The 16497-nt window shown below is 55.2% G+C and overlaps 4 protein-coding genes across 4 annotated transcripts; 2 read left to right on the forward strand and 2 right to left on the reverse strand.

The window, feature by feature from the left end:
* Window positions 1-868: 868 nt before the first annotated feature.
* Window positions 869-6335, forward strand: INS49_007914 (uncharacterized protein; the record flags this gene model as incomplete). Its single annotated transcript, XM_043168660.1, has 2 exons — window positions 869-1396; window positions 1539-6335. 2 exons carry the CDS (start codon window positions 869-871, stop codon window positions 6333-6335), a joined length of 5325 nt encoding a protein of 1774 aa, XP_043026340.1.
* Window positions 6336-7507: 1172 nt separating this feature from the next.
* INS49_007915 (uncharacterized protein) lies at window positions 7508-9149 on the forward strand (the record flags this gene model as incomplete). The annotated part of the gene is made up of 4 exons (XM_043168661.1): window positions 7508-8139; window positions 8217-8406; window positions 8573-8725; window positions 8820-9149. The coding sequence occupies 4 exons, from the start codon at window positions 7508-7510 to the stop codon at window positions 9147-9149; spliced, it is 1305 nt and encodes a 434-aa protein (XP_043026341.1).
* A 950-nt stretch (window positions 9150-10099) lies between these two features.
* On the reverse strand, window positions 10100-10968 carry INS49_007916 (uncharacterized protein; the record flags this gene model as incomplete). Its single annotated transcript, XM_043168662.1, has 3 exons — window positions 10100-10199; window positions 10331-10734; window positions 10831-10968. 3 exons carry the CDS (start codon window positions 10966-10968, stop codon window positions 10100-10102), a joined length of 642 nt encoding a protein of 213 aa, XP_043026342.1.
* A 940-nt stretch (window positions 10969-11908) lies between these two features.
* Window positions 11909-15068, reverse strand: INS49_007917 (uncharacterized protein; the record flags this gene model as incomplete). Its single annotated transcript, XM_043168663.1, has 2 exons — window positions 11909-14430; window positions 14492-15068. The coding sequence occupies 2 exons, from the start codon at window positions 15066-15068 to the stop codon at window positions 11909-11911; spliced, it is 3099 nt and encodes a 1032-aa protein (XP_043026343.1).
* Between the last annotated feature and the right edge of the window lie 1429 nt (window positions 15069-16497).

Raw genomic sequence — 16497 nt, forward strand, 5'->3', positions numbered from 1 at the left:
TCGGCCTTTTGACGTTGGCTTGCTGGATGAAAATATGGCCACTTCTACAACAAATTTAAACAGTATTTTATAGAATAAATAATAATTTCATTTAGAGTCACACCCCTCTTGTGAATTCGCCGGTACAGGCTACACTGCATGTCCAGAGCATTCTGGATAATTCTGACATTTTGGTAAACTTCGCTCCTCACCGCTGCTGAGCGTATGTGCAGGGGCGTGGGGGCAATGCAGCCTGCTTACATACGCGGCTGACTGAGTCCCTACCACATGCCATCTGGGAGCCTTCTTCTGCAATAAGAGCATTCACAACACGAATGAACACTTTTAATCGTCGATACCTTGGTACATTACAGTATTGCTATTTTCCCTCCCATGGCAGGATCTAGATCTGACACTTACTAAAGGCGCCGACCTGCTGATTCACACCGTACGCCCCGATTTTCGGTCGAATAAGCCAATCCTCCTCCGTCCGTGATGAACACGAGGACCAACTGCATATGCAGTGACGCAGAATCCTGTGGACCGGTGATCCTAATTGCGGGAATTCTGAGAGCATTTGATAAGGATTGTGATAGATCTTCTCAAGATACTCTACAGAGTGGATAGCCCCACCGAAAGCGCTTAGCCTCAATAACAGAGTGCTGTTGTAAGACGATAAATATGGATACATTTTATCGTTATCATCTTTCGGGCCCCGTTTTCCTAGGCAACCAGCTCAGTAAGCCGGGCAGACGGGATGAGGCTGAGAATGGAGGAAACAGTATATATAGGGGAGATGTATGACTCCTTCAGGTTTGGCGACTGGATGAGTTCAAACCATCTTTCCTGAATTCTGCTGGTCCCTTCTTTGCTTCTCACCACATGCGCAATGGGGTCAGTCGAGATCTCTCGTCCCGAGGACGTTGCCATCATCGGCCTTTCTTGCCGTACAGCTGGAGGCAACAACAGTCCCCAGAAGCTGTGGGAATTCCTGATGAACAAACAGGACGCCTCTGGTGAAGTGCCTAAGGAACGCTGGGAGCCCTGGCACCGCCGAGATGCGAGGAATTCCAAGGTCATCGACAAGGCCATCAAGAAAGGTTACTTCATCGAGGACCTGGAGAACTTCGACGCCGCGTTCTTCGGCATTTCGTCGAAGGAGGCCGAGCAGATGGATCCTCACCAGAGACTAGGGCTAGAGTTAGCTTGGGAAGCGCTGGAAAATGCAGGAATCGATCCAAAGTCCCTAATGGGGTCTGATACAGCCGTCTACATGGGCTGTGATTCGGATGACTTTTCCAGGCTTGTACTGGAAGATATTCCGAACATCGAGGCGTGGATGGGCATCGGCTCAACACCACACGGAATCCCAAACAGAATATCTTACCACCTGGATCTCATGGGCCCTAGTGCTGCAGTAAGTACCCCTTCTTCTCGAAGTTGTACCTCTTAGTTTCTTGTTTGTTTCGAGTTACCAGATATCCTATATATGATGTCCACAAGCCGCCGGTACTTTCTCTCACAGTCAAAGGCAGTCGCTAACCCTCAGGCCCGTATAGGTGGACGCAGCGTGTGCTTCATCTGGTGTGGCGGTCCATCTGGGACGACAAGCCATTGCCAGCGGTGAGTCCACAGTTGCCATCGTCGGGGGTGTCAACGTCTTATGCTCACCAGCACTCTTCGTGATGCTGAGCAAGGCCGGTGCTCTCTCACCAGACGGCGTCTGTCTGTCCTTCGACGACGCTGCCTGCGGCTACGCACGAGGCGAAGGCGGATCGGTGCTCATCCTGAAGCGCCTCGCCAACGCCATCGCCGACAATGACAACATCCTGGCTGTTCTAAAGGGCAGCGCTGTTGCTCAGGACGGCAAAACCATGGGCATCATGGCTCCGAACTCCAAGGCTCAGGAGTTGGTTGCCCGCCAGGCCCTGGAACGCTCCGGGGTAGATCCCCTTGAGGTCAGCTTCATCGAGGCACACGCGACATCGACTGCTCTGGGTGACCCTACTGAGGTCTCAGCTATAGCCTCTGTGTACGGCAGGGGAAGACCAGCTGATGCGCCGGCTCTGATCGGCTCCATCAAGCCCAACGTCGGCCATCTTGAGGCCGCTGCTGGTGCTATCTCGATGGCCAAGGCGGTCATGGCCGTGAATAAGGGGGAGCTTGCGCCACAGGCGAGACTGAATAAGCTCAACACGCGCATCGACTGGAAGAACTCGGGTCTTCAAGTCGTCCGGGAGCGGACAAAGTGGACGGAGCCAGCAGGTGTGCCTCGTCGTGCCGCCGTGTGCTCTTATGGATACGGCGGGACGGTGTCGCACGCGGTCATCGAGCAATATCAACGTCCGACCACGAACGGGCATGCTGATGCTTCCGAGAAGAAAGACCCCGGGGTTGTGACCTTGACAATCTCAGCACCCCAGGAGAAGAGATTGTTTACCCAAGCCACTATCTTGGCTGACTGGCTGTCCGGCGCAGGCAAGGACGAGGATCTAAAAGCTATCGCTGCGACACTGGCTCTCCGCCGGGCGCCTCATACCTACCGCGCTGCTTTCATCGTCGCAAGCCACCAGGAGGCCATCGACGCCCTGCGCAGCTTTGCCGAAGGAAAGCCCACAGAGGGGACCACACGCGGCAGGATTCTGGACGCGCATCCGTTGCAGGCCCACGCTGTCTGGGTATTTTCCGGACATGGTGCCCAGTGGCCCGCGATGGGCAAGGAGTTGCTTGAATATGTCGAGTTCCGCCAAATAATCACCTCGCTGGACGAAATAGTCCAGAAGGAATGCGGGTACTCTGCGGTGAAAGCTCTGGAGACCGGTGATATCGGAGAGTCGGATCGGATTCAGGTCTTGACATATCTGGTACAGATTGGGCTCAGTCAGGTGCTTAAATCCAAGGGTTTGGAGCCCCAGGCTGTGATAGGTCATTCCGTCGGCGAGATCGCTGCTTCGGTGGTGGCTGGATGCTTGACCCCACGGGAGGGAGCGCTCATCGTAACCAGGCGAGCCACGCTATATGCGCAGGTTAAGGGCCTGGGTGGTATGGCGCTCGTTGGCCTTCCCTTTGCAACGGTTGCCAAGGAGTTGGAGGGTTGTCCAGAAGTTGTTCCGGCCATTGACTCTTCTCCCAACTCTTGCGTGATTAGCGGCGAGTCCACACCTCTTCTCAACTACGTTGCGGATCTCAAGGCTCGAGGGGTCAAGACATTCAAAGTCAACACAGATATCGCGTTCCATTGCCCGATGCTGGAGAAATTGGCCGAGCCTTTGGCACATGTGCTCGCCGAGGAGCTCAAACCACAGAAACCGCTGATCCCATTATACTCAACCTCCTCGAAAACCCCGCGGTCTGATAGCCCACGCGACGTTGCCTATTGGATCAACAATATGATCAGTCCAGTCTGGCTGACCTCCGCTGTTAGCGCTGCAGCGGATGACGGCTTCCGAGTCTTTGTCGAGATATCAGCACATCCGATTGTCACGCATTCGATCAATGAGACACTTGATCAGCGCAAAGATGTGGATGAATTTGTCACAATAGGCACGATGAAGAGGGAGGCCCCTACGGAGAAGAGCATCCAGCATGCGATTGCACAGTTGTGGACTAGGGGAAACCCCGTCGATTTCGAGGCTCAATTTGGCCGCGAGACCTGGTCGACCACCGTCCCCGGGACGCCTTGGGTTCACAAACGGCATTGGAGGGAGGTCGAGACAGGTCCCATCGGCGGCGATGCGGCTTCACACGACGTCGACAAGCACACCGTGCTTGGCCAGCGCACCTCTATCGCCGGAAAGGAGGGTAGCATCGTCTATACTACCAAGCTGAATGACCAGAACAAACCCTACCCACGGACTCACCCACTCGACGGTACTGAGATCATCCCAGCCGGGGTGTATTGCAACACCTTCCACCACGCTACCGGCGCCACCGTCCTGGACGAGGTTAAGCTGCGTGTGCCTGTTTCGATGAGCAGCGAGACGAGGGAGGTTCAAATCATCGTTGAGGGCGAGCACATCAGGGTAGCCTCCCGGCTGGAGCAGAAGAGCAGTGACGCCTCGGCAGATCAGCCAGAACTGCCGTGGGTCGAGCATAGCTCTGCTCGCTGGAGTCAGCCTGAGAATCTGCCCACCGAGCCCATCTACGATACACCTGGGATCAAGAAGCGAATCGGCACTGTCCTAGGAAAGGGATTTGCCTGGGAGTACCTACAAAAGATTGGAGTCTCGGGCATCGCCTTCCCGTGGCAGGTAGTCGAGCACTATGGGAACGAGAAGGAGATGATGGTTCGCGTTGATATGGACCCAGACTCCAACTCCATGCCCTGGGATCCTTACTCCTGGGGTCCTCTCCTCGATGCGGCTACGTCCGTCGGATCGACCATTTTCTTCAACGAGGCTAGGATGCGTATCGTCTCTCAGATCGATCGAGTATTGATCCTATCCAGTGATCCGCGGCCCAAGATTGCGTACCTCTATATCGAGGAGGCCTCTGACTCTATAAGCCCGGCCGCTCATGTCACCGTGCTGACTGAGCAGGGAGAGATGATTGCCAAATTCCAGGCTCTGAGGTTCTCCGATGTTGAGGGTGCCACTGGCATCAGCGGCAGTGTTGAAAGTCTTGTTCACCAGCTTGCGTGGATCCCGCCAAAGCTCTCCGAGAAGCCTATATCCTTGAGCAGGGTCGTTCTTGTCTGCGAAGACCCAGCCATCCTTGAACAGTACGCGGGCCAAATCCAGGGAAGATTCGGACAGGTGATTCAGGCAGCACGTTCCGAGGACTTGAACAGACCCGAGATACTCTTGGCCATCAAGGAGAAAGGAACCGCCGTTTTGTATCTGCCTTGCAAGGTGAAGGATCTGGAGGACGTCCCAGAAGCAACCCACCGTTTTGTCTGGGAAGCTGTCAGTATGATTAAGCTCCTCGCAGCGTCTTCTGAAGCTGCAAAGCTTTACATCATCACAGACCAGGTTTACAAAGGACAGTCTCCGACTGCCCTTGCTCACGGTGCTCTCTACGGCCTCGCTCGTATCACGGCCGAGGAGCACCCGGACAACTGGGGCGCGCTCATCGACAACGAGGGCGGCAGTTTTCCCACGCTGGCACTCAAGTACGTCCGCGGCGAGCAGGTGATCCGAATGGACGACGGAGTGCCAAGGGTCGGCCGTCTCCGTCCTCTTTCCAAGGAACAGCGGCACAGCAAGGACTCGCCCAAGACGCTGCTGCCCAAGCCCGAGGGCACATACATCGTCACCGGTGGTCTCGGCGACCTCGGCCGCGAGGTCCTCGAGTTCCTGGTCGAGAAGAAAGCTCGTCGTATTGTTGTCATCTCGCGCAGTGGTTTGCCGGCGCGCAAGGAGTGGGACTCTGAAGATCTCTCAGACAACACGAGACTTGCTATCGCCAAGATTCGAAAGCTGGAGCAGGCTGGGGCCTGGATCCACGCGATGGCGCTGGATATTGGCGCCAGTGATGCCCACGAGAAATTACTGGCCGAGCTGGATCGTCTTTCTCTCCCTCCAGTCTTGGGTGTTATCCATGCGGCTGGTATCATGGAGAACGGCTTCATCCGGAATGCGACGGCCGAGTCCTTTGCCAACGTCTTCGCGCCGAAAGTATCTGGTTCCCTCACCCTTCACAGGGCCTTCCCACCAGGCACAGTCGACTTTTTCCTCCTCTTTTCCTCCACGGGCCAGCTCGTCGGGACAGCAGGCCAAAGCTCCTACGGCAGCGCCAACTCATTCCTGGATGCCCTGGCCACATACCGCCGAGCCCAAGGGGATAACGCGGTCGCGTTCCAGTGGACGGCGTGGCGGGGACTTGGTCTGGCGATGTGTACCGACTCCTCAACTTTGGAAACGGAGCTTGTGAGCAAGGGCATCACGGACATTACCATCGACGAGGGGTTCCGCGCGTGGGAGCACGTCAGCAAGCATGACATTGATCACGGCGTTGTCACGCGCATCCGAACATACGACCAGGGGGAGAAAGTCCCTCTAACCCTGATCGAGGAGGTGGCTCCCCGCCGCTTCGCCTCTGTCGGCAACGTCGCCGAGGAGCAGCCCGAGTCTAGAAAGGCGACCGCTTCAAGACCGGCTTCGGGGCCCGAGCTGAAGGAGTGGTTGAACCTGGCGATAAGGAAGTGTCTCGTAGCTGTTATGAAGGGTGATGTTGACGATATCGACCCACGGGCCCCTGTCGCCGAATTGGGGGTTGACTCTGTTATGACTGTGGTTCTCAGCCAGGAGCTTCAGGCGGCCATGGGTATCAAAGTGCCCGTCACTTTGACATGGAACCATCCTACAGTCCTTCATATGGTTGATTGGTTCTACAATAAGCTTACTGAGAACAGCTAGAAGATGCCGAATTCAGAACAAGGTCAGAACTGAGAAACTTGTACAGGAGTATGCACTGGGATAGACTGGAACAGGCTGATACGCCGGTTGGGATATTTAGGTATAGAAATCTGTCTTAGAATAGGACGCTCGGCAGAACCTGTGAAATACACGCAATCTAGAGATACACCCAATTCAAGCGCCCAACAATACTTCAAGTTCTTAAGATTGAATGATGGCCCTGGGAGGCCTGGCCTGCGTTGACGGATTACCGCTTCCTTGCTCGCGTCTCGTGCTCCTCTTCTCCCCGGCGCCTTTCATTGACGCGCAGCTGAGCGTGACTCGACTTCGACTTATCCGGAGCAGTGAAACTGCACTTTATCCCCGCTGTCCGCCACAAACCGCTTTAATGCCAGAAACATCACCGTGGGCCGTCGCGCAATTTCTTTTCTTTTTTTTTTCTTCTTCTTTTCTAGGATCATCATGACTAACTTGATTCAAAGTTAGTTCAAGGCCACAAACCGTGGTAAATCGACATGCAAGAGGCCTACCGACAAGTGTCTCGCAGCAAACATGACCAATTACCTAGGTATGCATTGGCAATGCTTCCTTTATCCAACCGGGCAACGGCCGCCTCATTTCGCTGTGACACCGCATGTTGGGAGCTTATCCGATCACCCACCCATCATGACTTTCTTGCAAAACTACTCGCCCGATTTCGCGGAGCCTGCTTGATACCTGCTTTGCATTTCGTAGCGTTGTGCCAAGACGAACCAATTGACAGCTGTCCGGCATGATCTGTGTGCCGTGCATTCTGCATTCCCGTCCGGCAGTCACTGATCTTGAGGACAAATCTAATCGAGCTTGCACATGCAGCAATGACTACCCTCTCTACGTACATTGGAACAGACTGGAGACCCCCCGCTGATGTTGCGCCTACATTAAGTATGGACGCGCTGCCACGTTACGAACTGGCATTGGATATTGTAATGCCGTCATTGACGATCAAGTTGTAGGAGGCAGTGACTAGTTCGGTGCATTGAATGTAAAAGAACTCTGCGTCCTCATGCAAACTCACGTATCTGACATCTGGGAGCAGTCATCCAGACAGACTGTCTTCAAAAGCACATAGTTGCATCAGCCTTTCCCACGTTTCGAAACCATCTTCCTCATCACGAGGCTCTCACGTCGGCATGGCTTCGTCTTCTTCTCCCACCCGGCCTGTTCCGGGCGCACAAGGGCAGGCAGCCACTCAACAGCGGCTGACAGAGACCTGGGTCAGACTTGTGAAACAATTGACCAGCAGCAAGGACTACCAAGATATTGCCGGCTTGGTCGCTAAGACGGACGTTTTGGCATTGAGAAATGAGAAGCTAGAACGAGAATTGCAAGATGCTCTCATCGCTGAGACGCGGAACTTTGATGCGATCCAGAAGGTCAAGAATGAAAACACTGCCATGAAGGACGCCTGTCTCCAGAAGGCATCCGAGGTGAAGATGGCGACGACGAAGGAGTCCCAAGCTCAGTCGCAGCTGGAAAAGGCTCAGAAGGAGGTCGCTGATCTGAAGCAGGAGCTTGGCGCCAACGCAAGCAAGATATCTGAGACCCTGAAAAGCAAGCTGGAGAAAGAAACCCAGATCAGAACACTCACGGACAAACTCGAGAAGATGGCAGAAAGTTTCAGGCAGACCGAAGCAGATCTAAAAAAGACCCATCAGCTGAATATGGGACAATTGAAGAAGGTCCTCGACACAACGACCGAAGAATTGACTAACTTGAAGGCGCTGGCAATGCCTTTAAAAGTACAAACAGACAAGCGGATTCCGTCAGTATTGCGCCCTTCTAATTTCATGGAGCATCATCTCGTGCACGATTAAACTGACCGTGCCCATACTGTGCCAGCTCGAAGCAACTAAGCACGATCTTTGACGACGCATATCAGTTGGTGACTCACTTCTTCAGCCAACTCGAGCTTTCGGACTACGTCTTCTCCACAGTCTCGTGGGATAGGCTGACAGAGCTGGAATGCCTCGAAGGCATTCCCCTGCCCCCTACAAATTCAGCTGCCGCAAACCGAATGCGTGTGGCCGCCGTACTTCGACTGCTAGCCGAAGCTGCTTCCTCCCACATCTGCCAGCCGATACATCCCACACAGAGGCACCGATGTGGCTGATCTGCTGGACACCATCGACCAGCTAGATCCGCGGCGTGCACGATACGTACGGAGTGTGCTACTCAGTATTGAGCCAGCGAAACAGGACGAGTATGGCAAGAAGCGAGCGACGGCGGCGTCCAAGGACGTTTATGACTCCGTCAGCTTCATGTTGGACGACAGGAAGGCATTCGGCCGCGCCTTGCTCGCGTGGTTTGACAAGGTCTGCAACACTTGGCGATCATTGCAACAATTCGAGGTCAGATACCAAGCCCTTTTCGAATCCAAAAACGAGGATCTCGTCCCCGAAGAATGGGAACCCTTTCCCGGAACCACTTGTGCTGCCAGCACAGAATCAAGGCCAGGCTGCCGTCAATGGAGCCGCTCCTGATGGAACCGACATGAAGCCCAACCCAAACGCCAAACTGGAGCTGGCTAATATTGCAGCTCAGGTCTGGCCTGCATTCCTCGTCATGACCACGGCTGGCAAATTGGAGCCCTTGAAGGCCGGGTATGTCCTCCTCAAGGCTCAAACAGCCGCGGCTGACCATGAGTTGAGCTCACATGCCATTCCGGAGATGAATTTGGATATTCGCCGTATGGGCAGAGGTCAGCGATTGGGGATCATTCCCACCAATGGAGCCAACAACACGAGGGAACGACTCGACACTTTTTTATACTGAGGAAAACGGCGCGGCTAAGATTTTGGTTTTCCCGCCGAAGGAGGACTAGTGAGTTCAGGAGAGGTTTGCCTGACAGATTGCGAAAATGGATCAGGGGCTGATGTTGCAGAAACTGGAACATTCGAAGGGTATGGCAGCCTGATACTGGGCACTTTGCACATCCACTTACTTCCAGCAAAAGCTGGTTTTATTTTGCTATGTAATGTAGGCAGATTGTCTTAGAATATTCGTTGCACACAAATATGAAACTCCCAACTTTCAGGACTTTGGTTTATTGTGTGCAGAATATTTCTCGAGCGGTACCCAGGTACCTAGATACTCAAGTGCCCCCAGACCCGACTTTTTCCATAGCCGCACTATTACATCTTAAACGACCAAAATGAGAATGTGATCGAAAGTGGGACCTGTATGAAGCTTTTAAAGCTCGCGCAAGGGAGTCGAACAGTATTAAGGCTCATAGGTCCCGGTAGACCGAGGAAACCCGATGTTTTGTGGGGCTAACTTTAGGTAGAAGAGGTTGGAAAAGTTGCTATATGCAACTTCAAAAGAAAAAGACAAGAGTAGAATCGCAGGAAGAGGCCTGAGAGAGGTGACTTGTTTCTCATATGGAACTTGCTGATCCGCAACATCGTCTCGGAGACCCAACTTCAACAGCAATTAGCTTCCTCACAACTGATACAATGTCAATAACTTGAAGTGCAGCACCGCCAGAGACGAGACATCTATGGTCGAAGCTGGCCACCAAAAAAGGCTCCGCCAGACGCACAATTCCGCCGAACCAACAGTTTGGTGTGGTCCTTCAGTAGAGCTGAGGATAGAACACGGCCTAGCCACAACAAACGGTGGCTTCACGAGAAGCGCTCGTCTGGTTGCCACTACAGCGAAGAAGACGTTAGAGACGACTTTCAAGTAGACACGTGTCCTTTTCTTCTGACTCTGCTCCGCTGGACTTACTCTGAGCCCATCCACTCGTAGTGGAAGACAAAAGAGCCCAGGAATGCCCCTATGAATATGCAGATGATGATGTATCCGTTGTAATACATGGCCAACCTGCAGATGGAGAAATAAGTCAGTTATCCACTCGAACCCATTCTGAAGAGCTCAATTCGAACAATCGCGGTCCTTTCCCAAGAAATCACAGGAGGGTTTTGTGTCAGGGCATGGGGTGAAAGATAGCGTACAGCATGACAAAGTAGGCGACAGCAAACTGGCACATGTGCAGAAGGGCACGCACAGCCTGCTCGAGCACGGTCGGCCGGAAGCGGCCGGAAGGGTCAACGGCGCCGACGGGCTGCACGTTCACGCCGTGGTCTTTGCTCTCCCCGCTCTCCGAGGCAACATGCTGCTGCTGCTGGGCACGGCCGGCGGCGGCGTCACCGACATATGTGCTGCTGCTGCTGTTGCTGTTGGTGGAATGCTTACGGACGAGCAGGGCGTCGTACTCCTTGACCATCCTGCGCAGCAGCTCAAGGAGCATGACGAGGAGCAGCACGCCGATGCAGGAGCCTGCGAACATGCCGCGGCTGGTGACGTGCCATGAGCTCGAGATGAAGCATGAGTCGACCGTGTTCCAGTTCCAGAGCATCTGTGGGGTGGGAGATTTGTCAGCGGGTCATGGCTCTCTTCATAAGGTCGTCTTCAACTGGGGTGATATTGGGCGTGGACGCGGTTCTGTACGTACAGATATCTTGCACGAGTTGCCTCCGCCCACACTCATCGACATTGCGCTGGTGGTCGCTGCGGCGGCGGAGGACGCGGTGCCCGTGGCGGCCATGTCCATTGTGGTGGATGTGCCCATGTCCATGTGTGACATGTCCATGTTTGCGAAAGAGGTCTTTTAGGATAGGGAAGAAGCTGGAATGGTCCAAGATTGGGAGGCTTGTGGTCAGGAATGGGTGTCGGTGGGGTGCTGCAAGTGAGGGAGGGGATGTCAACACCAGCAACAATGTCTCTGAGCAGGGGGAAACAAAACATACGGTCAGTCAGATTATTATAAACAGCGAGGCCCGACCTGACCCCAGGACCCAAACCCAGGTTGGCTCGAGGCTCCCACCGGCACAGCACGCGGTCCAAGCTCGTTCACCAACGGCGCCTCGAGCTCGAACCATTGGCTAATTGTCCGAATGGTTGAGGGGTCCACAAAGATAGGATGGGACGAGGCACTGGGCGGGCTGGGGTGCTTTGCGCAAGTTTGAGCACGTTTCCTGCAGTTCGTGTGCGACTTGTGCCTCCGCCAAGAGGCTCGGGTGGACTGACCGGCGGTAGCGCAGCAGACGACGCCTTGCAGGAACGATACGCAGCTAGAGTTCCTTCGGGAATTGAATTGGGCATGGGGCCACGAAAATGTCGACATCTCGGGACCAAACGAACGAGGCTCGGGAGGGGGATGTCATCCCTGATGAGGCTGTCTCGTGGGGGACCAAAGGTGTGGATATACACACATACCCTCTCCGCGGTACAGTATCTTACCCACACCCGCGCCTACACCCAAATTTACTCCTACCACCCATACTCCTACCACCCATACTCCTACACCCAGACTGAGACCCAAATCCAGACCCAAATCCACCCACACATACATATACAGAAAGGCGGGGGTCGAGACTGGTGTCCGTGGGAGAGTGGTATCAACGAGTCTATTTGGTCTAATAAGTCTAGTGGGTATGTTTATTTCCATCCATCTGTCCATCCCGATCAAATCTGCTCACCCTAAACTCCAACGCTTCGAACCAGGAGATACTCGCAACGTTCTATTAGCATCAGATCCTCATCCTCTTGCCCAGGAACAGCCCGGCATACGCTATCAGCCGATACACAACACCAATAGCGACCAGGACACCGATATTCCGCGCCGTCGCATCCAGATTGTACCCCATCGCGGCTGCCGCCATGTCCGTCTGGTAAAGGTAGCCAAACGGCCTGACGAGTTCACCAAAGTACAGCTCGCTGAGCCACACGCCCGGAGACATACGCCAGAGCCACACCATGTTCCACTTCGACACCTGCGCCAGCGTCGGAGCCGCCCCGCATAGTATTCCGAGAATCAGCGAGGCCATGGTCGCCAGGAGGGGCGCGTCCTCTCTCTTCGCGACCATGGAGATAACCCCCGACATACCATACACGCACCAGAAGTAGCCCAGGTTGGCGACGAACGCGACGCCCCACGGGATGACGGGTTTGGCAAGGACGAGGGTGATCGTCGAGAAGTGCATGCACGCGACGAGCATCCGCGGGAGGACACATAGCACCTTGGCCAGGAAGTACGCCAGCCGCGAGTGCCCGGCCTCGGCCTCCCTGCGGTGCAGGAGCATCTCCTCGCTGAACACGCGGACCCCGGGGGCCGCCGAGATGAGGCCGATGGCGACGCCCATGAGCAGCGCCAGCTGGGGCACCGACGTGAGGTCGACCGCGTTGGAGAGGATCGCGAACTCGCCCTTGTATATGCCGCGGAAGAGAACCCCGTTCTTGCTGTTCTGCGCCAGGCCCAGGAGCCCCGCCGCCACCGACGCGAGGGCCATCTCGAACCAGAACGATGTCTTGTCGCGCCACTGCTGCACCATGGCCCGGCGCAGGCACAGCCACGTCTGCTTGAGCCGCGGTGCCCCTCGCTTCTTGAGCGCCTCGAGCATGGCCGGGTCCCGGAGGGACTGGTGGTCGAGCGGGAGGCTGTTCCTGCTCAGGCTCATCAGCGACGACGGCGTGACGGATCGCCGGCGGCCGTGGGCTGACGAGATGGAGCTCACGACCGATGCGTGCCGTTCTTTCATCTGGGCGTATTGCCGGGAGCCGATCCAGTTGGAGATCAGCCAGTCCTTGCTGATGTCTCCCTGGGCCTTGTACGCACGTCCGTTTCCCGTGATGATGTCGGTCACGACATCACCCGAGTTCGCATGCGGCGGGAACGTGAAGCCACAATTCTCAAAGTACTGCTGGACATAGTCTTCCGGGCCCTCATAGATGATCTGGCCATTCGCGAGCAGGATTAGCTGATCCAGCATCTCGAAGATCTCCATCCGGGGCTGATGAATAATCACGATCACCGATATACCAATTCTGGCGATTGCTTTCAGGGTGCGCATGATGGAAGACGCCGCAGTTGCGTCCAGGCCCGATGTCGGCTCGTCGAGAAATATCGCCATGGGAGCCGCCGCGAGTTCCATCCCGATGCTCACGCGCTTCCGTTGACCTCCACTGATCAGTGGCTTTCCGACCGTTCCCACCCTCGAATCGCGGACGTGCGACAGCTCGAGACAGTCGATCACGCTGTCGACGTGTGCCCGGATGTCCTTGTCTTCCCAAGTGCGTGGGAGGCGGACTCGGGCACTATGCAGGATATTCTCATAGACGGTGAGTTCTGGCAGGACAATGTCATCCTGTGGAACAAATCCCACCTGCTTCCTGAATCTCTTCATCTTATTCGGTGTATCATTGACCATCACAACACCCCCAGTATTGGTAGTCTTGCCCATGAGCACGTTCACAAACGTCGACTTGCCCGCCCCGGAGCCACCCATAACCGCAGTTAAAGAGCCCCTATCGATGGATCCCGTGACGTTCTGCAGAATGGGTCTAGCCATGCCCTTAGGCTGGAAACTCAGATCGGCATACTGGAACGACAGGCCTAGGCGGGCGGCGTCGGTGGCTTTCTGCATCGACCGGACGAAAGACCTCAGCTCCGGGGACAAGTCCGCCATGTCCTGGATTCGTTGGCCCTGCTCCATCGCCAGAGCAGCCTCGAACCCAGTCAGCGCGCGCCGGGGCGTACTCGGCTCCGAGACCGGCGATGACTCCGGGTCCCACGGCGCATTATCATCCGCGCGGACGCTCTTGTACCCTACAACTCGGTCCGTTACTATCCTCCGCAGGCCGGCGCCCGGCTTGCCGCTTCCGGCTGTGGCGGCGTGGACATCCGAGTTCTTCTTGACACGCTTACGAAGTCTGAGAAGAAGCATCCCGATGATCAGGCACACGTCGAAGATGATCAGTATCGCGAGTGGGATGTAGAAGCGCTGGGATAGAGAGCCTGCAGGACAGGCGCTCCCAATCGCACAGGGCGTTGGTTGTGCCGTGCCGGGCTGGCAGTAGTGGTCCGCCGGGCACTGCACCTTCTCGCTGGCACCTTTTTCACAATAGAATCCGCCTTGGCAAATTACCGGCTCGAACGGCCCCATGCCGGTGTTCGAATGCCCGATCTGGCATGTCATACCTGCGGCTCTTGCCATTTGGCACACGTCAGGAGGTGGGCAGTACTGTGGGAGTGAGTTGACTGTGTTGTTCTGACCTGGAACGCAGGCTTTGTCAGATTTGTCACTCTGGAGGGAGATGTGGGCGTATACACTTACATAAGAAACCCTCTTTGCAACCGTACTGCTGCCACTGTTCCAGGCCCATGATCTGCATAGGCACAGCAAATGGGCCCCGATAACAGGGTGCAGCATCGACCATGGTCTCGTTGTTTGCCCTCTGGTCGACCGCCCGATAAAAGGTCTCGGAAAATCTCGTATGGTTCAAGCCGGTACAAGCGGCATCATACGGGCTCAGCCTCGACTCATCGACGGTGACGAGGTCGTCCTCCTCAGCATCGAAGAACAATGGCGCGCTCACGTCAGGCCCATTGGACGCGTCCCATATTGGGCCAAGGTTCTCGTCGTCTTCGTCGGAAATGCTCGCACTGTGCGTCGGTCTGAACCATTTTCCGCCTGTGTATACGTCGATGCCATTCGTCTGATTCCCAATACACTCCCATGCTGCGGCGTTGCTGTCTGAGATAGGGCTTTGCCTGTAGGCGCAGAGACAGGCTTGTGTGTCGAGAAAGGCTGGGCCTTTCAGAAGGCCCTGTGGGAGGAAGGGATCTTGTGGTATATCTGCCAGAGCGAATGTGAAGTCGTCAGGCGACGTGGAGGCCGGTGGGACATCCATGATTGGTCCGAAGGAGGTGCTGAAGGAGATTGCAGAGTAGAGCCAGGTGTACGACAACCAGAAAGACACCTCAGTTGTGTGTCCTCGCCTCGGATCCAGAAGGCCTGGTCCCCTTTCCTTGATAATCGCAGCGTATTCTGTGCCAGGGAAAGTCGACAGGAATGGCCCATTGGGCCTGGGTCCTGTGAGAGCGCCCCTTCCATCCTTATGAACGGCCTCGGAACATCAGCGCAGGCAACGACTGGCGATGAAGAGTTATCCTGATCAGCGACCACAATCCTTTGGCATATTTTCCCCACAACTGCAGCCAAGTTGAGGCTCCACAACTGGGTGATCACTCGGACTTTGGGTGCGTGGCTGGGTCTCTGGCACTGCTGGCAGCGAGGAGCTGCGCAGCCACAGATCAAACCCAGAGCAAGGCTGGCGAGCATCAGTCGGCAACATCGCCCAGGCCGTGCCATGGGAAGATGAGATCACCGCTCATCTCGTCGGGTCGCACATTAGGTAGCCATTGGCAGTTCTTGGTGAACGGGCGGCGCTGACCAAGATCCGCGGCCGCAGCTGAGCCTTGGTGGAGGATTTGGGTGGAGGATTTGGGTGAAGGATTCAGATGCTGCCGTAGTAGAATGAAGCGAGCAGAAGTTGTGGGCCACGCTCAGCATTAAATGGGGCGTCGGGGACTGACCGGGGTGGGCTGCTCTAGGGCTGAGGCTGTGGCAGCGGTTAATTCAGGTGCCTAAAAACCCCCCGTTGTCCGAGCGGCCTGCGCTGTTAACCCCTGAAGACTGGGGACGCGACGCGCACCCTTTCTCAGTTCTTGTGCTACGGCAAACTTACACGCAAGGATCTCGACCATTCTCGTACGACTCGACTATTTGACAAACCAGTACATATAATTTCTTCCTGCGCAATACTTCATGCGAGATGAGGTCACAAGGGATAAGGTACTGTAGAGCAATCTCCTATGGGACGACGTGTTATGCGGGACCAGCTTTGGGATAACCTCCTGTGGGATAACCTCCTGTGGAATAACCTCCCGTAGGTTAACCTCCCGTGGGATAACCTCCAGTAGACAGCTACCACGCAACCCCTCTAGAGTAATGCAGGTGAGGACAATGTTGTGGGAGTAATATAACTGACTCGGTGTGGAGTCTCTTCAAGCATCGTTGAAATTCGCAGTGGGAATTCCAGACAGTAGGAGCAGTGACGTCTGGAGGATTCCGGCAGATTGCAAGCCAAACACCTTGGCTTACGAGACGAAGAAGGATGCAAATTAGATTCCAATCTTTCTTGAACAGGTACAGTCCTGGGTCTCGGTACTAAGTTACAAAACTGACACTTTCATCCTGTTCTCTTCATTGTCTAAATTAAGCTGCAAAGCCGATGTCATCCATGCTATCCCTGACCGCGTTGTAATTTTGTGGCCAGA

This window comes from Diaporthe citri (genome assembly GCF_014595645.1).
Source record: "Diaporthe citri strain NFHF-8-4 chromosome Unknown scaffold_3, whole genome shotgun sequence".
NCBI classification, from domain to species: Eukaryota; Fungi; Ascomycota; class Sordariomycetes; order Diaporthales; family Diaporthaceae; genus Diaporthe; species Diaporthe citri.